The 27,565-nt window shown below is 50.2% G+C and overlaps 1 protein-coding gene across 1 annotated transcript in view; it reads left to right on the top strand.

Annotated features, from left to right (window-relative positions):
* Window positions 1-26,221, top strand: part of SKAP1 (src kinase associated phosphoprotein 1) — a 237,276-nt gene extending 211,055 nt beyond the window's left edge. The window contains exons 11-13 of the mRNA XM_030541459.1: window positions 7,106-7,218; window positions 24,865-24,974; window positions 25,835-26,221. Coding sequence (XP_030397319.1) covers window positions 7,106-7,218; window positions 24,865-24,957 — 206 coding nt within the window. The 3' untranslated portion in view covers window positions 24,958-24,974; window positions 25,835-26,221. The remainder of the gene's footprint in view (window positions 1-7,105; window positions 7,219-24,864; window positions 24,975-25,834) is intronic.
* The last annotated feature ends 1,344 nt before the right edge of the window (window positions 26,222-27,565 follow it).

Genomic DNA, 27,565 nt, shown 5'->3' with positions numbered 1-27,565 from the left:
ATGCACCCAAGTCCCACTGAAACTCAAGGCCCTTAGGGCACCTAACTGCCGTCGGCTTGGGGTTTTTAAAGGCCATGTTTCCCACGGTTGGCTCATTTTGGCCTTGGATTTTGTTGGCCCAGCTTGCGATGCCTTGAGCCTGATGCTTAAGGGGGAATGGAGTTGTGACTGCTCTGAAAAATAGACCCCAGGCATCTCCAGGGGGGGACCCCAAATAAGAGGTCACCCTTGAAAATGTTGGCTTGTCCCACTTCCTAGCCTTTCTGATGCCCTGCTCATATTCGTTAGTATCTTCCTTGTGGTGCTAAATGTTCATCGTTGTAACTATTTTAGTTATTAGCATGGTCATGATTGCTTTAGGAGCTGTCCTTTTTCAGGCTGAATAATATATTAGTCTCTGGCCTCTCAATTGCTGGGCAGGATTTCAAGGGACAGGGTTGTGGCATTGCTGGAAGCACTTGCCTCTGTGCTTCAGTCTTGTATTTTTTGTTCTTCAGTCCAAATGGAATAGGAGACTAATTAGGTGGAGTGAAGTCCTTGAAATGAAAGCTGAGAGGCTGGGGGTTACAATGGGCATTTTTCTTAATTATATCAAATGGTCAAAATGCCAGATGAGCATTTGGCTAATGTAAACCTTATTGTTTTTCATTTCCGAGAGCCACAAGGACACTCTGAAACCAGCCTCTCCCAGCAAATCAAACTGAGAGCTGCAGTCTCATCTGGCCAGAAGTCTCGTTTTCTTCTCTTCGCAACTGGTTCCTTTTAACCCCTGTGTTCTGAGCTAGAATTAGCTAAGGGGGAGGTAGGGTAGCCGCATCTGTAAGGCATTTTACCAGGATAGGCACAGCCCAATTCCACCACTCGACAATCACCCACAATCTCTGGCTCCTCCCATGATCCACAGCTCCGTCCTCTCCTGGAGTAGCAGGATGTTTCTGCTCAAATGAAAACAACAAAAAATGGTTGCTATTTAGACTGCCGTTGTTACGCTTCAGAGTCAAAGGCCACCCCTGAAATGAACAGGGGCAGCTTGTGCTCCTCCCTTGACTGTTGTTTCAAGCAGTGCAGCTGTGGGAAGGAAAACATGGCAATAGCCTCGTTTGGATGGTTTTCTTCTTGACTACTGATTTCCCCAGATTCTGATTCCCTCTTACGTTGATGTGAATCGGCAGCAGCAGCTGCACTAAAGTAACCAGTAAGCAAATTGTAAGCAAATACAAAATCTAGGCTTGGTTGCTTTGTTTGTTTATAATGGAAAACTAATTTCTGTAGAGACAGATGGGCCCATCTAGGTGCTGGTATGGCATATGACCGAGTGTAGGCTGAGCCTCACCCCCGAGGGCAGTGGCAGCTGGGCTTAGTAATGAATACAGGATACAGGAATGTGAGATTTGACAGACTGGATCAGATCCGAGGCCCATCTAGCCCAGTATCCTGTCTCCAATTGTAATCGGTACCAGCTGCTTCAGAGGAAGGTGGAAAAACCCTGCAGTAGCAGATGTGGGATAATCTGCCCTCCACATCGGGTCTCATGCTGATCTCTAATAGAGATTGGTTTCAGCCCTGACACATGAAGGTTAATATCCCTTCCAAAAGAATGTGTTGAACTTACTTCTATCTCTGATTAATCTTTCTATCCATATAAATTTCCATTCCCTTTCTGAATCTTGTCCCCAGCCTCCGTTTGCCAGAAGCTGGGAATGGACCGCAGGGGATGGATCACTTGATGATTCCCTGTTCTGTTTATCCCCCCTGAAGCACCTGTCATTGGCCACAGCTGGAAGACAGGATACTGGGCTGGATGGACCATTGGTCTGAGCCAGTGTGGTCGTTCTTATGTTATAAGTTCTTGGCCTCAACAAAGAGGAACGAGTTCTGCAGTTTAATCAGATGTTGTGTGAAAAAAGTATTTGTTCTTATGAGGTTTAAATTCTCCAACCTTTTAATTTCATCCAGTGTCCCCTTCTTTTCTTGTGTTATGAGAAAAGGAGAACAGATGTTCCCAATCTAGGCAATGTTGCCTAGTGGGTAAAGCACTGGACTTGGGCCTCAAGAGAATTGGCTTCTACTCCAGCCTCTGCCACTGGCCTGCTGGGTAGCCTTGGTCAAGTCATTTAATCTCTGTGCCTGATTCCCCAGCTGTAAAATGAGGAGGAGGAGGACACGCTTTGTGATCTGTGAATGAACAGTACTACATAGGAGCTGGGGATTATGATTACCAGCTCTAGACTGTTCATTATATTACGTCCCCTCTCATTCAGATCCACTCTAAGGTAAACAATCCCAATCTTTTCCATCTCTCTTGGGATGAGAGTTTTTTCCAGGCCCTTGATCGTGATTGTTTCCCGTTTCTAAACCCTCTGTAGGACAGCAATAGCCACAGTATCTGGGTGAGGCTGCACCACTACTTTTATGTTGCGTTTTTGTCCATGGTGTTGTAGCCCTGTTGGTCCCGGTAGATGAGAGAGACAAGGCAGGTGAGGTCATGTCTTTTTTGTTGGTGGAAGGTACAAAACTTTTTTGAGCTTTTGGTGCAATGACAGAGATTCCCTCACTCACCTACTTTATATAAAGCCATTACCAGTCTGTTCTACCTACTTTATGTAAAGGCATCACAGAACCCTCCCTGCTTCTATTCCTTATGCAGCCTAACATCTGAGCTTTTGATGTTGTTTTTTAAACCACAGCTGTGCATTGCACGGAGGTCTCCATTGAGCTGTTTATAATGATGCCCAGGTCCCTTTCCAGAGTGGAGTCAGTTAATTTAGATTCCTCTAAGGTGTCACAGTAGTTCCATGGAACATTATTTGGCACTTACTGACGCTGCATTGCAGTTGCCATCCTGTTGCCCGTTACCCTCGTTTGGTTAGGGCTCTCTGAAGTTCCTCGCAGCCCTCTCTGGTCCTGATTAACCTAAATAACATTTCACCATCTGCAAACCTGGCTGCCTCGCTGCTTACCCCCCTTTCCAGATCATTAATAAAGACAGTAAAGTTGTGGGTTTTTCCAAAGCCCTGTCATCCAAACCCCTTTCTTGTGCTCCGTGCTGGGGGAGCAGGAAAGGATTCAGATAATGCAGAGATTCGGATAATAGAGCAGAAACTCCCACCTCCAGGGGGACCACCCTGCTGCTGATTGTCTCCTGTAACAACATAGGGAGCCCTCTGCAACCTGAGCAAGCAGGGTCATTGCACAGAACAGCTTAGCCACATCGTGCTTCAGTTTCTTTAGATCTCCCCTATGGGCCTAGTGACTTACTGCTTTTTTAATGATCGATTTGCTTCCACTTCTGCCACTTGACTTCCAAAATTATCTCATTTTTTTATTACCAGGGAAGAGCAAATCCGGGGTAGGGATCTCCAAAGCTGCCTCGACCGAGTAGCGAAAACCGACGCAAATAAACCATTGAGCGTCTCAGCAATGTCCTTATCTTCTTTAATTGCTCTCATTAACCACTGATATCCAGCGGCCGCACTGGTTCTTTCAGTAGTAGAGCTCCCCAGGAGGAAATGGTCGGTGGCCCCAGTTTCTCCGAGGATGTCTGCACTGCAATCAGAAGGTGTAATTGGCAGCGGGTGTAGGTGTGTCTGAGCTCGCTTTGATCGAGTTAACTCACTAATATGCGCAGAGTAGCCGTGGTGGCCCGGACTAGCTGCCCAGGTATGTAGCCACCATCGCAGGCAGGACTATGTGCAAGCAGCTGGCCCAAACCGGCTCCAGCCATGCCACCAAGGTTACGCTGCTATTTTTAGCAAGCTAATGTAATCAAAGCATGGCCGGTACGCCTACGTGTTGCAATCACACGTACAGACCCTCAGACTTCTTACAGTGTGGAACATTGTATATTTCAGTCCCAAATCTCCTTCCCACCCCCTCACGACATATTGGGGAAATAATAAACCTGTTATTGTCCGAAGAGGAAAGCACACTGAATGTAGCCATCGCTGTATTTAAACCTATTTGTCAGTGATTTACTTATAATGATCCATAGGATTCCTAATATTTTAGTTAATAACCTGAGCAATTTCCACCCCCCAAGAAGTTCCATCCTCCTGGAATACGTTTTGTGTCTCCTGTTTTTGCAAAACTGAGTAGTGTCGTGCTCCACGAGAGAGAGCCAGCAGGGCTGGGGTGGGTCCCTTCCGCTGGTACTGAGTTACTCTGTGCATCACAGTATTTGCTGCCTTTTAGTTCCCTTTAAAAATATGTTTGCACTCGTTCCATTTTTTTGCTGCCCCCTGCCGTCTGCCATCCACTATTCACCTTGTGATGAGATTCTGCCTGCTGATACTTCCTCTGCTTCAGTTCATAACCGCTGGGTCCTGTGTTTTATGCAAGCTTAAATAACCCGCCAGCTCCCACTCTTTCTATTCCCTTCACAATCTTTGCCCTGCCACTAGATTCCCCCTTTAATATTTTTCCAAAGGATACAGACCTACTTTCTTCCAGCCTTTCTACTTAAGTTCCCCAAGTCCCTGAGTCATTCTGTTTGTTCCCTGCTGCATCATTACCCATCTCTGTAATGTCCTTTCTCATATTTAAGTGATCAAATCTGGGCACAGCTCTCCAGATGTGCCTTTACCATTCAATCCCTTAGATCATATTAGAAACATTTCCTGCAACATGTGCTCAGTATTTGCTATTTACGCCTCACAGGCCTGATTCTCTGCCCTGTCACACCAGTGATTTCCGTTTGGTGGTCGAATGAGGCCCCTTAGCACTTTGTTTTATTAAAGTTTTTTTTTTTAATTTATTGGGCCACAGAGCTTGGGAGCTCTGTGTCCCAGCAACTTGATCTAGCCCTTTAGAACGCTCTCCTGCCTCACCCTCCATCAGGGAGCGTGAGCTAATAGCGGGGCTTGGGAAGTGAAGCTGCTCAGTTCTTTTGTCTCTGCTACTGATTTGCTGAATGACCTTGGGCGGGTCACTTCCTCCCCTTCTCACTGCCTCAACTTCCCTGGTTGTAAAGTGGGCGTAACAATATTGTCTCAGATGACAGTAGCTACATATTATCACCTCTTTGTGGGCATGAGAGTTCTCTCTGTTTTTCTACAGACCACAGTTTGAGGCTTAAGTTTCAAGGCATCCCGGGCCTTTGAGGGTTTGTCTACACTGCAGGGTAAGCCTGGGGTTTGAACTCAGGCTCAGACCTCCCCGCCCAATCAGGCTACACACACATCATGTTAATCAGGGTCCCAGCACCACATGGGGATGGGGAGGGTCCATTCCTGAACCAGGCCGGCACCAAGGGCTCAAGCCCTATTGCTTTGCGTTGTAGACAGCCCCTGTAGACTCATGCTCTGGGAGTCCTCCAGAAGTATCCCACAGGCCCCCAGGCTGACTTTTTGTGTCCTCTGGACAGTCAAGTTTTGCCACACTGCCCCACAAACAAAGGGCTAGAGCGGCCACACAGGGAGGACACTAGGAAGTCTGGGCTATGGGGGGTTGGAGGTGGGCCTGCATAATGCAGTGTAGAAGCTGAAGCCCTAGGTTGGGATCCAGCATTCAACAATTCCTAACCTGCAGTTACAAACGCATGTAGACACTCAAGCCCTAGCCTAACAAACCCAGAGTCTGCCAACTTGTTTTCTACTCACCCTAGGCTCCCGCTGCAGTGTAGGCAGACCTGGAGGCTGCATGTTACGTCTACCCTTCACTCTGAGGGGGTGTGATGCCAAAAAATAGTGTAGCCATGGCAGCAGGAAGGGCGAGCCACCCCGACTGTGTGCCTGTCCGAGACACTAGGCACGTACCCAGGCTGCGATTCCCTCCCACCGCTGCTGCTCTCTGCTTGAACAATGCTCCCAGCTAGAAGTGGAGATACACTCTTAGAGTGTGAGCGTCTCCCTCAGCTGCTTCGTCCAGCGAGAATAAGAGCCCACAGCAGAGAGAGAAAGCCCTTTAGCTCAAATGGTAGGAGCTTGCGCTGCTTCTCCGTATTCACTGGCTGTGGAGGTGGCCGCAGGGGCAGCCCTCCATAGAATATTAGTGTTGGAAGGGACCTCAGAAGGTCATCTAGTCCAACCCCCTGCTCAAAGCAGGACCAACACCAATTAGGAGAGAGGTGTCAGTGTTGGTTGATTAGAAGGTGGTAGGGTTGCCAATTTTGGTTGGACTTATTCCTGGGGGTTTCATCACATGATATCATCTTTAAATAAAGGTTAATCTTTAATTTCTGGAGACTTCCAGGACAATCCTGAAGGGTTGGCCACCCTAGAAGGGGTGCCCTGAACAATGAAGTGAAACCTCCAGCTTGGTTTCTCAAATCAAGCCGTTTGTCCCCTTCCCTGGCAGCCTCCTACCAGCGGTGCTGTGTAGCTATCTGGCATCACTTCATGATATTTTCCTTCCACAGTCCTGGGCTTCAACCAGCCGCAACTTCCATGCTTGGGACTCTGGGCTAGACCGGGGGTCGGCATCGCCTTTTTACTGAGACAGATTTTTGAGGGCAAATGGCTTTTTTGAGCAGAATGAAAAACTTACCTGGAAAACGTTCCGAGGGGTAGAAACTTTCTGGTTTTTCACCGGTAATAAAATCTTAGGTTTTCATTAAAAAGGAAACATTGGGGGAAACCATTCGATTTATCAGTTCAGTTTTTAGTAAATATTTTTGGGCTTAAGTATCGGGGAGTAGCCGTGTTAGTCTGAATCCACAAAAACAATGAGTCCGGTGGCACCTTAAAGGCTAACAGAATTATTTGGACATAAGCTTTCGTGGGTAAAAAAACCCACTTCTTCAGATGCCACATGAGAAGTGGGTTTTTTACCCACGAAAGCTTATGCCCAAATAAATCGGTTAGTTCTTTAAGGTGCCACTGGACTCCTCGTTATTTTTGGGCTTGTCTTTTCAAAAACCTTTTTGGTTTAAAAATAATGTTTTCGAATGCACTTTTTTTCTTTCCATTTTTAGTGAAACTGGAAATTTTCACCTTTTTTTTAATAAACAAAATTTTCAAAATTTCCTACAAGAAATACTGGAACTATTCCATCTGTTCTCATAGGGGCTCACTGCTGAATGGATTCCTAGTGGCCACTAGAAAGCAGTCCCTCTGGGAAATGGGGGAACCCTCTGGTAATTGTCCACTGTTCATACCGCTCTCTCTAGGCCTTCGCACAAGAGATTATGCAAACTACTACCAAGGCATGTGGGACTGCAGCAGCAATCAGCCAGATGAGCTGTCTTTCCAGCGTGGGGATATCATCTACATCCTGAGCAAGGTAGGGGACAGTTATACCACTCCAAAGCTAGGAGGATTCACAGCCTCTGAGCTTAATGGGCCAGATGTGGAAATCACATCGGTGTCTAGGTGTTTACATGCCCCTTCCCCAGCATTGCAATATCTGAATGCCCATCAGCAGCAGCAGGAAGACAGCATGAGCAGCGATGTGAAATGATTGCAGCCCAGCTTTCTCCTGTGCCTTGCGGCCTGGAGAATGAGTCATGGAAGGACTTGGTCTGACACCTGGAAGGGAGCCCAGGTTCTTGCTGGCTGGCAGCACAAAGAAAGATTGATGTGTCCAGGTTTCTCTACTGGCTCCATGCGCTGTGACTTGCTAAGAGCTTTTGGAACTCAATCCAGGATAGATTCAGACCCGGATGGTGCTTCCTGGCCAACCGTATTCTGCAATACTCTGAGAAAGCAGGAGGGTGGGCATGCATAGTAATAATCCTTTGCCCTTCTGTAGTGTCTCCTGTCTGCACATTGCAGACACGAGTGAATTAAAACTCACAGTCCCCCTCTGAAGTAGGTCAGTATCATCATCCCCATTTCACAGGTGGGGAAACTGAGGCACGGAGCATGGCCATTTCCTCGACAAGTCAGTAGCACATCAGGGGAAGGGAACTCAGGAGTCCTTGCTCAGAGTCCCATGCGCTAATCACGGGACAACTTTCCCTCCCACGGCTGGGAGGAGAGCCCAGTTTCAACTCCCCGCCCCTCCCCCGTTTGGCTCGTACTGTTCTGTAATGCTTCCTCCCCTGTCCCAGGCATAAGTGCCTGGTATTTAAAATGCCCCCAGGCAAGATGTTTCTCCATAATGGAGTCTGTGTGTGGTAGTGCTCTAGAATTGCAGGGGTAATTGAGTTGCTCAGCCAGGTGTGACCAGGCCTTTCTTTGTCAGGCGCATGCAGGTAAATAAATTAACTGTGTGCACTGTGCTGAACGGGCCCGTGGGCGAAGGGGAACAGAGTCAGGATCCTCAGCCAGGCTCCTGGCTAAGGCGGGTTGTAAGCGACCTCTCTGGTTCTTCCTGTTCAGAAGAGGCCAGAAGTGGCTGGGGGATGGGCACCAGCTGCGGAGGTAGGCCTGGTCCGGTTTGCAGCGACAATGGAGCGTGCGAAGAGCATGGCTCTGTCACCCTCTGATGAACAGCTTAAGGGGCGTTTTGTATGTACAGCAGCATCTAGCACAGTGGGGGCTGGTCTGTGATTTGGCCCCACGGGGCCGCTCATGACTCAGGCAGGGTGCTCCCAGCCCCTTCCTTGGATCTCGCATCACTCAAGCACCAGTTTCAGGCAGTGTTAAGTTTGTCGCTTCTGAAAGGCTCCTTCGGCCAGGGACAGGGCCGGCTCCAGGCCCCAGCGCGCCAAGCGCATGCTTGGGGCGGCATGCCGTGGTGGGCGCTCTGCCGGTTCCTGGGAGGGCGGCAGGAGGCTCCGGTGGACCTCCCCTAGGCATCCCTGCGGAGTGTCCGCTGGTCCCGCGGCTCCGGTGGAGTATCCGCAGGCACGCCTGTGGGAGGTCCACCAGAGCCGCAAGACCAGCGGACCCTCTGCAAGGATGCCAGCGGGAGGTCCACCAGAGCCGCGGGACCGGTGAGTGGCAGAGAGCCTTCCGTGGCATGCCGCCGTGCTTGGGGCAGTGAAATGGCTAGAGCCGGCCCTGGCCAGGGTTGAGAACATCCTCTCCTGGCTCTGCCAACAGGTTGCCGTACAGGCCCAGGGGGCCTTCCCCATTGGGCCTGGATGAGTCAGCAGGTGTTTTTTGGTCCAATTGCCCAGCACATGAGTCTATCCTGGGAGGTTCTGCTGAACTGAGCCCCCACACTCCATGGGTGAAATCTGCAAATCGGGCCCTCTGTGACTAATGGGGCAAAACCCAGATGTGCCAGGCTTTGCTCTGGTTCCCTTGGTGCTGTTCAATGGGCCAAGCTAGGTCCGAAAGGGAGGCACAGCTCCAGGGCTGTGGTTGCATGACTGGGGAAAACCCCCTCTTCCAATGGGAATCCTGAATTTGTGTCATGCTACTGGACCAAGGGGCCTGATCCTGGAAGGAGCCTGCCAGCTCCCACTGGGAGTTGAGGGTACTCAGCACATTGTGGGAAGCAGGCCCTTTGGGAGCACAGTCCCATGGATCAGATTCTGTCTCACTTCAGGAAGAGGACACCCCCCACCCCTGCCCCCAAGCTTGCTTTCTTGAAAGATTCTCCTAGGCTGCAGGTCTAGATTAGAGCAGGGCCCTGGCAGCTGTGTGGTTTTTATAGGGAGGTGCAGTCTGAGCACAGGAACTCCTGTTTCCATTTCCCGTCTGCCACTGATTCCCTCTGCGGGCCCTGGGCCAAGCCATCCTGCTCTCTAAGTCTCACTCTTCCCATCTGTACAATGAGATGACCCTTGCCAATTGCCGGGCAGCTGTGAGGTGGGGTGGACTAATCACTATGTGTAAAGTTCTGTGAAGGGACGAGGGCCGCTTAGTCCAGGATGGTTATCCAAGCAAAGGATCTGGATTGCCCCTGTCTTAACAACTGGATATTTCCAGTGGTGGAAATGCGAGTGATCTGATATCCCAGTGATGGGCGCGGTCTAAGAAGCAGAATAGAACGCAGCAGAGTACATGAGGGCAGCTCTGTGCGGGAGTTGCTGGCCGCTTGTTTCTCCCACTCGTCGCCGCAGGAACTGGCTGTGCATAACCTTGTCCGGGCTGATCTGGAGCTGATTCAGGAACTCATGTGGAGCCCTGACTCTGAGCCAAAGGAATTCGCCCAGGGTCTTACCCTGATGAGCATAAGGACCCCGTGGAACACCGAGATCCTCTAGGAACCTATGGAGTTCCCTTCTTAGCTCCGCCCCCCTTTTTGAGAACCCCGTTTTGGCCTTCTGCTTCTAGGAGACCTCGGTTTTAACAGGATTAGCTGAAGGCCTTAATTCCACGGTTGGTTGCTCTGCGCTGGGTCTGATGGCGAGCGGCCCGGTTGTTTCCTTCTGGCAGCAATTCTTGGCCCTTTCCATCTGGGGCTTTCAAAGCACTTTCCGGAAGAGGATCACTCACCTTCGGTCCCCACCGTTTTGCCGACAAGCAAGCAGAGACGCAGCCATGGTTGTGCTGGGCGCGCAAGCCAGACAGCCGGAGTTTTGACCTCGCCTAGACCCCGGGGTGCATGGGGAGCGACTCCACTGAAATCTGTGGAGTTACAGCTGTGTAAAACCCTCCTGAGAGAGTCAGGGTCTTGACTCTCGGCCTGGTGCTCTGCCCCCCCGGCCTCTCTTCTATGGACTCTGTTTGGGGATCAGCCTCTGCCTCCCCCGCCCTCCAGTGCAGGGAGTGCAGCTTGGAACCACGGCGGGGCTTTAACTCTCTTCAGTGGCTCCAGATTGTGACTCTCTTCCGCTGACTTCCTCACACGTAACCGATTGGTCCTGAGAGCCTCTCTCTCGTAAATTACTCAACTCAATGGATGCTCGGGACCACAGCAGAATCTGAGTCGGAATTAAGCAGGGGGAGAGTGGGGGAGGCGGGGAGTAAAAAGGTGTTTGACAAGCCTGTTCATTCAGCTGCATTTTAATTTCCTTTTCAATCTTGTCCCAATTAATTCCCCAGAATTAATCTCATCGAAGCAAACTCCGCTTTAGTGGTGCGGTTGCTCTGTCTGAACATGAAATAGTAGCTAATATAAAAATCCATCTGGTGTGTTTGAAACACATGCTGGCTGCTGCTCGGGTCCTATCTGACATTTCGAGCATCAACAGCGGGGGGAAAGTGATTTGGGGGTTAGCGGACATCGGTAGCTGATGGATTCAGCAGGCCAACACGTTTAACCTTAGCTCTGGAGCACAGGGCACCAGGGCAGGAAGACTCTGATCGAGTTTCCAGAAGGGGGTGTAGAAACTTGGTCCCCCCTGAGCACACACGCAGAGGGGTAGCATAGTCTAGGGGTTAGGGCAAGAGACTGTAAATCAGGGAAACGGGATTATATTCCCTGCTCTGGCAAGTGACTCACTGGGTGTCCTGGGCAAGTCACTTTGCCTTTCTGGGCCTTCGTTTCTCAATCTGCAAATTAGGGCTGTTGCTACCTACTCACCATCCAGCAGGGGTGGTGAGGCTTGATTCATTAACATGTGCATGGTGCTTTGAGATCCTTTGTTGGAAGGCACTAAAGCAGGTGAGGGGCATTGCTGCTATTGTGTTTTCTCTGCTCCCGACCACATGTCTAATTATCTGTACAGTCTGTCGTGGCCGTAAGTAACCTGAAGCAGCAAGGTTAGCCGCTAAACAGATCGGTATGTCAGGTCCCTTCCCTCTGAATCCCACGGAAGCATTGCCACCCCTTAGAAAGGAAATATGCAGCGGCCCTGCCAGAGGCCTGTGGCATGGGGCAGGGAAGCTGGGTCTTCTCTCTGCCGAGCTCCAGCTATTGTCATCTCATTGTGCTTGGCATGAGTGCCGCAGTCCTTGCCTGCCCCTTGGAAGTGGAAGGAGTCCAGCGGCAATGCGCTGGTGCCCGCTAATCCCCAGGACGGGCATAGCCTGCCGGTGTTCAGCTTGCATAGCCTGATCTGCAACAGGATGGCACTGGCATGGCTCGGCAAGCACCGGGCCTTTTCGCTGCCCGTGCCGGTACTAAAGCTGGCTGTCTTATTGGGACCGCAGGCCAGAGATTTGTTGTTGCACATCTGGCACCGGGAGTGCCGCGGGGGCCTTCACCGGACTCCTGATGCTGTGAATATTGCCAGGGCTGGTCCCGTTCCCACTGGAATCTCTCTGGGCTGGTACCAAACCTCCAGCGTCGCTTGGGCCCTGGGCCATCATTGCGCGGCACATCTGGGCCGCGTGACAGGCCAGCAAAGCGCGGTTCCACTTCCCTGCCCTTTTCCCGGCAGCTAAAGGACGCCGGCCCTCTTTCCCCCGGGCCGGGTGATTTGTACGTTCTGATAATTATTTGAGCGCTGTGAGACTTCCTATTTTAAGTGGACTTAGTTGGATGTGACACGCAGCCCATAAAACTGGAGAAGTTAATTCTCTCAATTGCTTGAAATGAAAATGTACTGGGGCGGGGGGCAGAGATGTTTTTATTCCTTGGAGCGAAAGGAGTTTAGTGACATCTAGTGGCCCTTTTTGTCACTCTCCACCAACTGTACTTTGTGGGGGTGGGGGCATGGGGAGAGAAGAGGGGTGGGCCTGAATGGCACAATGAACCTGATTGCTGCTTGTCAAATAGCTATTATCCACCTCTGACCTAACCGGAGGGGAATGGTATCTGCAAATCTCTCCCCCCCACCACCACACATTTATTGTGGGCTGGGAGGGGGAAGCGGAAAACCGCCCCCGGTCCTGTGTTAACAAGCCGCCGTGCGCCGTGCTGTGATGACGGAGGGCTGTGATGGTGATGATGGGGTTTCGCGCCCATTAATAACCCCGATGGGAGGCTATCGAGTGAGGAGGGATGGGGACGGGATTTGGGGTCAGCTGGAAGGCAACGGTCATACACCGGTCAAATTCAGGCAAGGGCTATTCCTTCCCCCCTGCCCCCCCCCCCCAGACAGGAACCAATCGTCCAGAACAAACCCCTGGCAGCCTCATTCCTCCCAGGTAATGTTTATAAATGAGGGGACACCCATTCCAGAAGAGGACAAAAGGCTGGCTCGACCTGCGAGCAGCCAGCACAATGGCACATCTATGATGCCCCCGCTGCCCAGCGGCCATTTATTATAAACCCAGAAAGAACGAAAGAAACCCCCCCGACATTTCCACTCGGGACACTTTATCCAAACCCCGCTGCATTTGTCCTCCATCAACCCCGCACCTGCCCACCTATCCTGGATCCTAAGCTAGGGTCCTGATAGTCTGGCTTTGTCTTAGATAGGCAATATTACCTCCCCGTCCCGATTATTTCCCCCATCACCCTACCCAGAGCAGGTATTGAAATAGGGCTAGAATCTGCTCTTGATTGCAGTGCAGTTGCTCCAGATTTACACCAGCGTCCATGTAGAGCAGACATCAGGATCTGGCCTTTACTCTGGAGTGCATGGTGGTAGATTAGATCAGAGTATGTTCTTTGCGATGAATTCACCCTGCTGCCCCCAGGAGCAAAATTTTCCTCCTTTCCATGGAGGTTCACCTGTGTCTCTGGGAGGAGAAATTCATCATCGATCTTGGGGTTCCCCTGATATAAGCGAGATCGGAGTGTTCTTTGCTATGCATTTACGCTGCTGCAAGTGAGATCCAAATCTTACATACACCAGCCTCTCTTTAAGTCTGAACATGACCGTTTCCCAGGAGCGTACCAAAGAATTTACCCAGAACTGTGCAAACTTTAGCAGCGCTATTGGGTTCATCTTCAGAACCACCAGTGCATTTGCAAACTCCAGCTTTTTTTTTTCCCTCCTTTTAATATTCAGACCATTTATTTTGTGCTGAATTTTATAACAAATGCTGTTAAAGACTTCATCTTTGACAGAGGTAATAATAAATTCACTGTTTAAAGACAGTAGCTTAATTCCTTATACCCTCCAATACTGCACAGAATAAACTATATTCATCATTGAGTAATTTTTTACCACATAAATCTTTAAAACTAACCGTTGTAGGCTGTTGAGGCTGAAATATTGTGAATTTATTAGATATGCCCGTGTAGTATTGAATTCAGAGGTTTCCATTCGAATATATTACAGAGGAAATTTGTGTCTTTAAGTGTGACAATCCTTCCATTTTCTGAAGCCAGCATTATAACCAGCAGCTTCTCCCGAGTCAACTCTGCCTTTATTTGACAGAGATTTAATAATAAACCTTTTGCTAATCTGCCAAAGAGAGTGGGGGTGACATTTCATTCAGATGCCCTGTTTAAAATGTGTGGCGAAGAAGCTTTTGTTTCTAATGTAACAAATGTCTACAGAGTCCCCGGTTTTATTTTTTAAAAGGAGGGGGACATTTTATCTGGGGGTTGCCAAAACAGAAAAATATTCAAGCATGGTGTCATTTTCAGACCCATCTTTCTTTGACAATAACTTTCACATGACTCGGATGTCAGTTTTTTCCCCTCCTGCGAGGGTTTGTTTGTTTGCTGTTTTGTCGGTTATTTAACAGTAAGTTGGACAATGGAAATATTTAGTGTGAAATCCAAATTACATGCACAAAAAATAGATAATGAACACTTTAAAACTTACATTGATTTGTCAAATGGGCAAGAGAGGGAAAACTCCTTTTGCAGTGTCCCAAAACTTATTTGTAAATTTATTTTCTTAATTGTTGCCTGTTGAGCACCTATATTTAAAGCTTCATTGTTGTTTCCTCTGATCGTGTAAAATATTGGTGGAAATCTCTGTTTGTTAGAGAGAGAGAATTATAAAGCCATATCCCGGTTCATGAGGTGCGGGTAACATTTAAGCCAATTGATGTGGTAACATTTAAAGCAGTTATATTGCAAAATGTCACGTATGGTCTAGTTTCATTAGAGGGAAGTTAATAGATTGATGGCGTTGAAACTCCCATTCCTGGGAATAAAATAAGTTTGCCTTTGCCGTAACGCCTCTCCAGCCATGGCCCAAAAACCGCAATCCGCTCCGCTCCCCTTGATCACCAATGAAATTTACAAAAACTTCTACTGTTCGGAGCCAGTAACAAATCAGCAGTTTAAAAATTAAAAGCTGGCTATTAACTACTAAACAAAAGAGGCAAAAAAATCCCCTGGCCATCAGTATAATTGTTCAGATGAGCCCAGGTTGAAAGATAAGAATAAACACACACAATTAATACTCAGTATAGCCCACTTATGATCAAAAGAATTCTCTCCCCTGTCTGAGAATGCTCGTAAGCCATGAGTATTTCAGAGTCAGCTTCTATAGTGTGTTCCCCCCCCCACCCCCGGATTTTTTTTTCCACACTGCTCCATCTGTAAATGAACAAACATCTTGATTTTATAGCTCTTTGCTTTGTAAAACTGAGAAATGGAGGGGTGGGGGATACGCTGGATGCCTAAATAAGACTTTAATTCCAAATTCATTTACGCTATAGCGATGAAGTTGTCACAAACCATAATGCAGTATTTAATTAAAATAACAGAAGTGTATCTAGATATGTCCTGGGGTAGCTATCACCGAATTATAGCCTCTGCCATCCGTATTGTATTTATGAAACAGCCGCTTCGAAGGTGCACCTGAGCTGATACAAAAGAGTAAACATTTACACCGTTGTTCTCACAAAAGCTGTTTTTTTCTTGCCTTAGTTCCCGCTTGCACTTTTCCCCTTTTTTGATTCCCCACTAGTTCACCAAGATCATCTTTATTTCAACTGTGGGGGGGGGCGGGCGGGCGGGCGGGGGGTTGTCTTCCCAGTGTTTTTGATCCCTAACTCCTGGTCTTCAACTATTGACCTCCAAACTCCTGTCACCCTTAAATCCCCTCCCGTCTGTTGTCATGGAAAGAGTTGTGAACCCGGTGTCCGAATAGAAAATCTCAGGCGGAACTTGGATGTGGGATTCCAAGAGGGTAGGAAAGAAAGAAGTGTTTTAAAGCCACTTTCTTGTGCGTGCTTTTGTCTCATTTCCTACAGACGCATAAAGTGCACAGACTTGGCAGAATTCAAGTTTTCCTTTGTCTTTTTCAATTATTTTGACAGATAATAGCGATGTTTCTTTTTAAGCACTATTTTCAGTTTTGGTCGGGTTTTTTCCCAGTTGCAGGAAATTCTAGAGGAAGTCCGACGGTTATTTTAATGACCGCAGATGTTGAGATTAAAAAAGTGGAAGCTTTATAACCATTAACACACCAATTGTCAACATCAGACATCCAAATAGACAAAGTAAATAGCCTTGAATCAAACTGTAATATGTTCTCATTCGGCCCTTTTTGTATATTTTGTTGGAGCTGTTTTTTTCCCATCGGATTGTGTGACTATGGTGAAATTCACGTTTACCAACATTTACCACTAATAATTTCATCCTTCCAACCCTAACTGCGAACAGTATCGCCTACGCACTGCTCTCTAACTGTACGTGTGTGCACATACACACTTGCCAAACCTCTCTCTGCCACACCAACACATTTTCTGGAGTCCCATTCACTTCCTTGTCTGCAAAATGATATTTAGCTTAAGGTCCCAAATTAAAAGGAAATAAACAGCCATCATAAAATGACCCTGGGAACTGAGGGAAATGTTCCCATTTGTTACTGGTCTTTGTACTTTTCAGCTGCTCAAGCCACATGCGACTAAAACAGGGGCCTTTTCAAGTTCTTGAAAGCTAAACTTCTAGACTCAATTCCCAGTGTAGCATCACTTCTATCTCATTCAATTTCCCAGCCCTCAGCTTCCTTTATAAATTCGCCATCCCTCTCCCTTCTAGGATCAGTAATTACAGGTAGTATCTTATCTCCTCTTCTTTTTTATTTTTTTTTCCCCCACTCAATTTTATAAGACGATCAGAAGAGTTATGAACGAAACAGAAATAATTGCAGTGACCTTTTGAAAGGAAGTGGCCCTGGGGGTTACTGTATAAAGATATTTTGATAGCACTGATCTTCTAATGGGTGCTCGCTTCTGTTTCCCCCACCCTCTCCTTTCCTTTTTTCAGCTGGGGGAATCTGAAATAAATGGATCCTTTTACACAAACACACACACAATTATTTCAAGCTTTCTTCACAGGTCACGCACAAATTTTAACTCCGGTGACTGCTAATTTTCGTCAGGCCCCAGTGTTCGGGCCTTTCAAGCTGAATCTAATTGGCAGCAGAGCACATTGAGGAAATCAAGTGTGCAGTAAAGCAAATAAAAATCTCTCCCTTTATTATTTTTTCCCCTCATGTGGAGGGGAGACTGGAAGTGGGGGGAAAGTTGGAAGGGGAACCAACCGCTCCTGCTTTGCTTCCCGCGCAACTTTACCATTAAAGTTACACTTACAGCTAAGAAGTTTGGCCATGAAAAATGGTCATTTTGTTTCCCCTGCTCAAAGCACGTTATTAAAATGCTAATTTAAAAGAAAAAGGAGTTAAATATCTAGCAATGGTGCCGTCTAATTGCAGCCATAATGAGCTCTCTAAATGTGAGTGCCCCTGACACACGGAGCATAAACAGCCAGCAAACAGATCATTAGTACCCGCGTTCATTTATTCTGGCGACCTCACTATGACCCCACCGAGGGTAGGGTAAAGAGCAGGTGGATCCGGCTGTGACACCCCCCTCGGGGGATCCAGGAAATGAAGCTATAAGCAGCTGCCATGGCAACACCTATGTGTGCAGATGATGTAACACACCGGTAGGCTGGAGACTCCACAATTGGGGCGCCTTGTCCATCCCCGCTCCCCTCCTTTGCCAGCGAACGGTGCTGAGTGTGGCCATTATCCGGTTCTTTTAATGCACAGAGTAGCTCAAATGGATCCTGATTTTTTTTTCCCAGCCGGAGGCAGGTTTCGGGGGTGGGGACCTAGCGCAGAATGGGACCCCGTGTGCACACGCACACTCCCAGCTCCACAAGCCAGGGGCACCAAGCACTTCTGGCAGATGTTGAGCGCCCTCCGTTTCCCCCTCCCCATGAGCACAGGTGAGGGGCCCTAAGCCTGCGGGGCACTGAGCTCCCTCTCGGCTTTGGTGGGAAGTCAAAGGAGCTAGGCACCTCTCAGGATCAGGCCCCGAGCGAGCCCCTGCAATCAGCTGCCCCCCACCTGATATGGAAGTGATGGATGTGTTTAAAAAAAAAAAGTCGATTGTCTCATATTTTGTCTTTCTTCCACCGTGCAATGTGCATGCATTATGTAAATAACCCTCAGCTCCCCCCAGGTATGGGGAGGGTTGGGGTCATTCAAGTTTTACAAAACAGGGGAAACTGAGGCACATAAATCTGTGCCATTGCTGGGAGTGGAACCCAGATGTTCTGACTCTCAGCTGTAACCACCAGACCCTGCGTCCTCCCAGCACCTGGGATGGTACCCAAGTGCCCTGATTTCCAGTCCCCGGTGCTTTTCACCACTCTAGAAGGGCGTTCTCTGCCCAAGGGGTCAGTCCTGCGAGCAGGATTGGACCCTAAGGCCAGCCGAACGAAAGCCGTGCCTGAACGTGAGCGGCCGGGCAGGAGATTAATAAAAACAATTCTTCGGAAATGATTTTCCTCCATCCCAGCCTGTTTGGTTCTAAACAGTCTCACTAATCACCTTCCAGCAAAAACACAATAACTTTTTTTTTTCCAAGGGGCATGGAAAGACTGTCCCTGGAAATTATTTTGAAATAAAAAATAACCCAAGCAACACCCTGTCTCTTCCCCCCCCATACCCCTGTTCTTCAGGGGGCCCCCCCAGCCCGGTGCACTTTAGATGAACCTGTGATATTGTAGCAATGGCCCTTGAAGTGCAGTGGGGAGGTGATTTAGGAGAATATTAAAGGCGATGTGGAGATTCGAAGGCGGCTCTCTCAGGGAGCGCTGGAGAAATACGCAGCACAGATGGGCTGAGCAGATTAAACATTTCCGTCACATTGTTTCCAAATTGTGTTGCTGTGCCTGAGGGTTGGTGCTGCGGTCAGAGCGCGGCAGAATGGTGCAAAGCTGTGAGCCGCGTGCTTTATGGAATAAATATTAATGCTGCAGTTTCACATGATCTCACAATCCCATCAGCTTGGAAATGGGGCAGCCGCGGTGGTCTCCAAATTCTGCACTTCCCCCCTGCCCCCTTCCTTTTTCATCTTGCAAATGAATGTACCTCTCCTGCCCTCTTCTTCAGTGTGCACCCCCTGCCTCAATTACAGAGCTGCTTTGCAAGTCTTTCCTGCATCTGTCTGTCTGTCTGAGCTAGCGGGGGTCCTACACAGTGCCCCGTGTCGTGCTGTCCATGGGCCTCCTCAGATAGCGCTTGCCTGCCGATCCAGATTGCGCCTGCACCTGTGTAAATGCAGAGTCGCTCCTTTGCCTTCCCCGGAGTCGCTCTGGATTGACACCACAGTAACGGGGAGCAGAATTTTAATCTAGCAGACAAGACCCCCCCCCCCCCCGCTGCAGCTTGCATACGCACAGAGACCACAAGCTCATCTGATTCCCAGTCAGGCAATGTCTTTGGGCCTTGTGCACCCATCTCTGTCTCTGGGCCAAATTCATCTGTGGTGCAAGTCCGGGGCCCGTGCCAGGGATGAACCGAGCTTATTGTGGCAGGCCATCGAAATGGACAGCATTGCGCAGATGATTTTCCTTTAAGTTACCTGCAAAATCCTGACCTCCTCCTGCAGGCAAAGCTCCCCCGGGGGGAGTCATTGGGAGTAAGCATGTTATTGCACACGCAGCACGGACCTGGACAGTGGCCAGTTCCTTCCTAAATTCTGCTGGTGCTGTCCAGCATCAACTGGGCTAAACCCATTCTCCCCTGGTGGCAGCTTTGTCCAAGTGGGGATGGCGGCGTTTCATTCGATACTACTTCCCGGATTTCCTACATTCCGACTGGCCATCCCTTGGCTTTTCCCATCTACTTGTGCTCTTAGGCCTGTCCACCTCCCGGCTTGCAGGAATCCATTTAACAAGTTCCTGGCAAGAGCAAATAAATAATTGTTGGGGGCAAATTTAATCATTCATTTTTATTGTGATTTATCTGGAGAGAGGTTGAATAATAAACGAGGAATGGGGGGAGGAGAAAAGGACGGTTTGCTGGGAGCCAAAGTATGGGGGAAGCCACCTCCTAGTTTAGCACAGAGCTGAGCCTTTGATTCACGGTCCCCTCTTCCTCTGAGGAGACACCTGATAAAAATCCCCCATGCTGGAAAAACATAGGTGAGAGCTGCCTAAATAAACAGGGTCTCTGAGCAGTGACTGTGTGTCTTCCACTGGCTTCAAGTTTTGAATTCCCTGAGGGGGGAAAGGTAAATTTTAAATTTCAGAGCTAGCTTCAGCTCGGAGCCAGTTTTCTAGATAAACAGATATATAGCTGACCTGGTATAAAACTCCCCGTGTCAGCTGACCCTCTAACAGCACAAGGCATGCCTCACCTATGAATTAGGAGCCTCCATTTGACTAACAATAATGTATGACACACAGGCGCTGATAATGGGGCCAAGCAATCATAAACCGATAAGTCCCTGATTGATTGGCTTTTCCTTGGGCATCCATCAAAGCATCATTGATCTTCTGCGCGAAGGGGGGCTGATGGATTGTGTTCCTGAAGGAGGCACTGGTTGTTTACGAGGACGGGCAGAAAGCGCGCAGATGTCGGCCAGGGCCAGAAGCCGGGGGGGAGGAGTAAATATTGTTGTCTCTGCTTTTGGTAGAAGGAAAGGAACCATGTGTATTTTGGCGATGGGGCGGGGGGGGAATGCTCACTCTGGAGAAGCAGTTGCTGCCTTTGCAGCAATATCACGCTAGTGTTCCCCTGATGACCCTGCGGACTAGGAGGGGATGCAGCCCCAGTTTCAGGGTCCAAGCGGACAGGCTTGTGGTTAAAAGCACCGGCCTGGGAGACAGGAGATGACAGTACCATTCCCTGCCTGTCAAGCAGGAATAACAGCTCTGCTGTTCTCCAGCAACTGTTTTTTGCTCCGTATCCATGCAGCACCACAGAGCTGTCCTCTCGCCATACAAATAATAAGTTCTCTTTCCACGCCAGGAGCAGAAGACCCTTCCAGTGGTGGGACCAGATGTGTGGGGAAGCCCATTAGCCAGGCTGGGTAAGGAATGGTGTCTCTAGCCTCTGTCTGTCAGAGGGTGGAGATGGATGGCAGGAGAGAGATCACTTGATCATTACCTGTTAGGTTCACTCCCTCTGGGGCACCTGGCATTGGCCACTGGCGGTAGACAGGACACTGGGCTGGATGGACCTTTGGTCTGACCCAGTATGGCCGTTCTTATGGCTCAGTGAACCGGGGGCTTCATTTTCCTCTTGCCCTCTGGTTCTGGGGCCCTGTAGGGTGGGGATGTGGGGCACCATTAGCACGAGACCTAGAATTAAATTAACATGGGAGGCTGGGAAACCCCAACAGGTCTTTGCCTGAACTTTCAAAGGCAAAAGCCAACTCCTCAGCTGCCCTCGGTCATCGTAACCCCATTAAAGTCAACAAGGCTACGCTGATTTACAGCCGCTGAGAATCTGGCCTGGCCATCTCTCTGTTCTAGGACAGGGATGGTCATTTCAGGTCATGGCTGAGCTGCCTTGGAAGAGATCACACAAATAGGAAGCAGCAGGGGTGGCTGGAAATTAAAATGCAGCAATCATGTAGCAGAGGGGCTCCAATCTCCTTTTTTCCAGGCTTATGAGGAGCAGCCTGCTGCTTCCCTCCCCCGACACCTACTGGCAGGGCATTTGCAGCCCCATGGAGGGATTCAAGGCCCTGTGACAAGCGGATCGCTAAGGAGGGCCGTGATGTTCGCGCAGCCATAAATGGCAACAGGGAAACCACTGGAGGCTGATTCAAGCTGTGAAATATTCCCTTTGCTGGTGGCCATGGCGCGTTTTCGGTTATAGAATTGGCTGTTCCTTTTACAGCGGGGTGTGTGTGTGTTTGTTCTCCCCTTGCTGCTGGAGATTAGCAGCATAAATCCTTTTATGATCCCGTGCGTAAACACACTGGTTGCCAGTTATTGGAACGAGCGTCTGTTTCGGGTGCACTCGTCGCTGCCGGGAGGAAATGCAGAGAGTGCTGGGGCTAGCGGAGTGGGCTGTCCTGCTGGGAGCAGATCTCTGAGTTTGAGGGAGAAGGTCTCAGAGCTAAGAGCGAAACTGGGGCCTCCTGGCATGCCGAGCGGGTGGTTTTTGTTACCTGTGTGCACCGAGCAAGGGGTTGGTGGCAGACTCTCCTCTTGCACTGGGATAAATCAGAAGTGACATGTAAATCAACGGGGTTAAACTGGTGCAAGTAAAAGGAGGCTTGGGACGGGGAGGGGGAGGATGTTGACTTCTTGGGTTGTAAAGCAATCTGGACTCAGTCGCTGACTGTGGCCAGGTCACTTCCTCCTCAGTTTCCGCATCTGTACAATGGGGATACATGAGGCCATGCAAAAGGCTTGGAGATCCTCTGGCCACATGCATGGTGGCGTTGAGCCACAGGTGTGTATCGCCCTGCAGGGAGTGTGCGTGTCAGACCCCATCTCAGCAGGTCCAGGTGCCTGTTCACCACCTTCTCAAAGCAACGAACGTGCAGATGATTGTCTCAGCTAAGTTCTTTCTACCCACCCACCCCCTGTCCCAATCTTTGCAAGCACAGAGCAAGCAGAACCTGCTGGAAGCTGATGAGGTAGATTCCAGGGAAACAGTCCTCCATCACTCTCCTCCCTTGCCCCAGAAAAACCCAGCTACTCAGCACCCCCTAAACTCAGGCGTCAGCATCTTAGCAAATTAGCACCTCCAGACGAGAGCAGGGTTCACTTGGTGCCGGGCTTTGGCTTGCTGTGCTGTGCACTCCTCGTTTTAATAGTTTAATAAAAATTAGCATAATTAACAAACATCTGTATGATCCAGAGTGGTGCAATTTGGCACTTGGAAACGAGGACTTAAACATTATGGCTGGGAGTTTAATGTTGTTTTAATTCTTCTTGGCACGGTGCAGTGGAATAAACGGTTGGTGCCGATACTTCTCGACTGGCTCTCATTTGCATTTTCCTCCCTTTGATTATGAGCAATTGCAAGCTCCCCGGCAATTCATCAAAGCAGAAATTATTTTAAAAGACCTCGTAGTGTTCGGGCTGCGGTGGGCAGAGGAGGGATGGAGAGGGGAGGGTTGGATTGCTCCATTCATGCCTTGGATGGCTCTCTGACCCACCGCCCAGCCCTTCCACCAAAGGTCTCCTGAGTGGGTTCGTTTCCTCCTGCTGCGAGTGCAGATCCCGTTCATTTCCGCACTAAGGCAGCTGCTCATCCAAAGCTTTCGTTGCTCCTCTTTTGCCGGGGGATTTTCCTTCCTGTTTTCGAGAGGGTTGCAACGCGGTGGGGGGGGGGCGGGTCTTTCATCACTCTGGGACCCGGCAGCCTGGCAGGTCAGCGTGGCTCAAAGATTCTGCAGCATCTGCCACTGCACGGCGCCCTAGTGGGCGCATCGCTTGCTGAAGTCAGCCACTCCGACAGGTGTTTGCTCCTGGGTCAGCAGCGTGGTCTGTGGGTTAACCTGGGGTTGGGGAGGCCAGACTCCGGCTCCACTGAGAGCATCATCCGGCAGCCCTCCTATAGGCGGGCTGGGAATCGGGTGGGCTGGGTTCTATCTCTCATCGTGTGCCCCACCCCCACCATGGTGCTTCTGTGCCTCAGTTTCCCCATCTGTAAAATAGAGATATAATTCATGCTGTGCAGAGGATCAGCACCAGGACGCTAAGCCTCAGTGCACCAGCCCTCCAGCCAACCTCTAGCCAAAGGGTTTAGGAGGAAATGTTCCATGTGAAAATTTATCCCACGGGGAAACAACCCGCGGCTGCACCTTTCTCTGAAACAGCTGGGGCTGGTGGCTGTCGGGGAAAGCACACCGGCCGAGCTGGGCCATGGGCGTGGGCAGTTCCTCTGCGTCTATGTGCTGCTTATATCCTGCCTATGCCCTGAAAATAGGGCCTGCGTGGAATGCAGGGGTTTCCTAGACCTTGTGCTCAGAGGCGCTGACTTTCTGATTTGCCGGGGGGGGGTCGGGGGAAGCTCAACCCCTGCTCCACCCCAAGGCCCCACCCCACCTCTTCCTGCCCCCTCCCCGAGCACACCCTGCCCTTGCTCTTACCCCTCTCTCCCCGCATCTCCCACACGCCGCTGAACAGATGATCCTCAGGAGGCAGGAGGTGCTGGGGGAAGGGGGAGCAGCTGATCAGCGGGGCCCGCCGGCACGTGCTGTGCACCCACTATTTTTTAGGGCACCCACAGAGTCCTCAGCTATGAGCGTCACCCTCTTGTCGGCAAAGTGCTGGGAGCTGCTTGCCTGGAGAGCCCTACCTCGCTATACAGCATTATTAGTTTCATCTTGATTTATTTCATGCTTCAGGGCTCCAGCCGCTCCCCTGTTGGGGTCAGGAAGGATTGCCTCCTTCCCCATCTATTTTTTGGGGGTGTGGTTCTGTCTCCTTCTCTGAAGCATCACAGATTGCCCACAGCTGGAGGTGGGACACTGGAGGGGTGGGCCGGGGCTCTGGGTTGGCGTTCCCCCTCTCAGATGCTTGGCTGGTGGGTGTTGCTTGCATGCTCAGGGTCTAACTGATCACCCTACGTGGGGCTGGGAAGAAATTTCTCCCCAGGTCAGATTGGTAGGGATCTTGTGGGAAGAGAGGGAGTTGCCTTCCTCTGCAGCATATGGGTGTGGGTCACTTGCCAGGATTATCTGGACATGGCAGCTGATCAGCGGGGCCCTACCAGCACAGTGGCCTCGAGCATTGATGGCCCCTCGGTCTCTCCTGTTCTCTGCCTGTGGCACGTGAGAATTTAGGCTCCTGAGGACTTGTAATACTTTGGTCTAATTCTGGCTACTGGCCTTTGTCGGTGATACCTGTGTAAATTTGGCTGTAAGTGATTTGCCCAAGGAATCTGTGGCAGTCAGGAATGGAATCCAGGCGGCCCGTCTAGTGATTTAACTGTAACCCCCATCCTCTCTATCTAGGATCCTAGAATCATAGGACTGGAAGGGACCTCGAGACGTCTTCTGGTCCAGTCTGCTACACTCAAGGCAGGACTACGTTATCTAGGCCAGGATATCCAAGGTTGGGCCCTTTTTTGCTTTGTTTTCTCAGGAGTATAACATGTACGGCTGGTGGATCGGCGAACTGAACAGCGAGGTGGGGATTGTCCCAAAGGAATACCTCACGGCTGCCTACGAACTGTAGGAAAGATGATCCAATGGGTAAGAGGCACAGCCACTGCTTTGTGATTAACTCTTCACACTTCTTCAGAGATTGCGCGCACACACATCCTCATCGCTGATAACAAATCTGTCTTGCCAGGAGGTCTGAGATGTCTCGGCTGGGGCTGGGACAGTCCCGGGGTATGTTTTTAACCTTTTGTGAAGATCGACATGGAGAAACCTCGGAGGGTTTTGCCTTTAGCTCCATCTTCTGGTCTTCACCTTACACTGGACCTGGTAGAGTGGGGTGGGAGGAATTAGCCGTTGACGTTCAAGGAGTGAGGGCGGCCGGTTAGAGCCCAGGACGGGGGAATGAAGGGTTCTGTATTCCACTCCCAGCTTTTCTGTGACCCTGGGCAGGCGTCTGAAGTGAGTCCAGCTGTGACCACGAGCCAGGGGTTTTGCAATGGAAATGTCCCTGACTTGGAGATCCTCGTGTGAAGTGCAGAAAAGAGTTGTTTACCTTTGGGTCAGATGGAGCCAAGAGCAACCCAGAAGACTTTGTTTCCAGAAAACTTTGTCTCTTGGTGGTAGTCATAATAATACTCAGCAGAGCATTGGATATCAATCACTTTTTCACACAAAGATCCCAAAGCCCTGTAGAGAGGTGGGGAACCTGAGGCACAGAGCTGGCAGATCACATGCCGAGTCAGCTCCAGAGCTGGGAAGAGAACCCAGGAGTCCTGACTCCCAGTCACCTGCGCTAACCAGCGCCCACATAGTTTCTTACTGCATCAGCTGGAGTCACCTCTTCCCATGCTGTGAGTCACTGGGCGTGCACCATACAGGTTGCTTGTGCCCTGGTCACTCCCTTTTTCATCTCCTCGCCAGTATTCACTCCTGTATCTCTTTCCTCCTAGACTCCCTGGTGCCTCTTTCCCCAACATACTGGACAGCCACCCCCACCTCGGGGTCCTCTCCCCTGCTGCCCCTCAGGCACCTATGGAAACCTTCTCCACCTCCACGTGAAGAGACTCACATCCCAACACCAACGTCGCTGCAGTCTCACAGAGCATCCCGTTCGCCCCCGAGCCTGTTACGAAGCTAACACACACACCCCCTTCCAGATTCCTTATTACCGGCCTCATTCCCCACTTGATTCGGAACGACACATGGCTTTGTACGTGACTCTTACCAGCTGACGAGACGCCTGAGCAATCGGCCAATGTAGGGGCCAGTTTTGTTTTCTTTTGTGAGCCGGGGGGGAAGACCCAGAATAAAGAGATTCTCTTTTCGTTCTCACAGTTTCTGGCAGTGTCTCAGCTTCCCTGTAGGCTCAGTCCCTGGCTCCCTCTGCGGCTGGATTCGGCGATCAGGGAGGAGAGACGGGCGTGTGCCAGGAGAGGACACAACACTGGAACTGGCCTTCCCTCTCTGGCCCTGGTAGACTCCCGGGCAGCGATAAAGCAATTCTGCCCGTGACCAGCCTCTTCTGATAGGAGCTCCATCAGCTCCGCTGTGGGGCTGGGAGGACAGGCTCTCTGTGCTACCCCTATCTCTGGGGATCAACAGAGAACTTCAGCCTCTAGGACTGGCCAGCCCAGAAGTCAGCGGGGTTGGCACCTTTCCATCAACATAGGGCAGGGGGGAGGAGGAAAGAGAGAGGCTGTCTTCCCCATGTGCCACTAGGTGGTGGTAGCTAACTGTTCGCCGCAGCATCAGGCCAAAGGGAAAAAAGCCATCAGCCTTCCTGAAATTAACTCCCACATCATAGCACATGGCCGATGTGGAGAAGAGACGTATGTGTTGATTCTCCCGGGCCAGCTACCCTTACGGGCAGGTGGGCCTGACCCTTTTAAGTGCAGGGTTGTCTGTATTCAGCCCACCACTTAAGTGCGTGTTCAGACTGAAGCAGGTGTTTTAAGGGCCTTTCCGATTCAGGGACTCAGTTTCTCCAGGAAGGTCTCCGCTAGGTGGCTACACGCCTTTGAAGACCGGGGCCAAGTAGAGACGGAGCCACACCGTGATTCTGCGGTGGATTTGCCAGTGCCCTCAAAAGCTGAGGGACTGGATCGGGGCAATTGGTTTGTTGGTGGGCAGCTTTTCCTTTTTCCAGGGCAGCCTTTTCCCGGGCAAATTGCACATCAGTTTCCATTTGTCTTCCCTTGAGCCTGTCACTCAGTGTGCTGGGATACCACAGAGAACCCCCTCCTGCTAGAACAGCAGCCACCCCCCCCCTCCTGTTTTGCTAAGTTAGACACTACACTCAGCTTCAGCACAGACACAGAGGTTGGGCCACGCCCGTCTGCAGTTCACCTAAACTGAGATGCCCTCAGCTCAGACGCTTAACAGAGACTTTCCCAGTGCCCAGTGTTCAGACTTTCTGGGTAATTTGCAACCTGTGCAGTTTTAGCGCCTTCTGATCTTCATTCTTACTTATTGTGCTTCCTTTTCTATCCCTACTTCCCTCACCCGAAATAAGCAAACAGAAAATAACAAACCAGTAACCACTTTGCCTGTTCTCCAGCCACCACGCTTAAAACCACTGCCAGTATCTCAAAGCAATCAGCTGTGCATGGATCCTGCCCTGCTATGCCACTGTGACGGGCCTCTGGTTCCAGCCCTTGCTGCTGGCAGGTGGAAGGCTGAGC

Source organism: Gopherus evgoodei, chromosome 23 (assembly GCF_007399415.2).
Source record: "Gopherus evgoodei ecotype Sinaloan lineage chromosome 23, rGopEvg1_v1.p, whole genome shotgun sequence".
NCBI classification, from domain to species: Eukaryota; Metazoa; Chordata; order Testudines; family Testudinidae; genus Gopherus; species Gopherus evgoodei.
The sequence above is the reverse complement of the archived record's forward strand: the minus strand, read 5'-3'. Positions and strand labels throughout refer to the sequence as shown.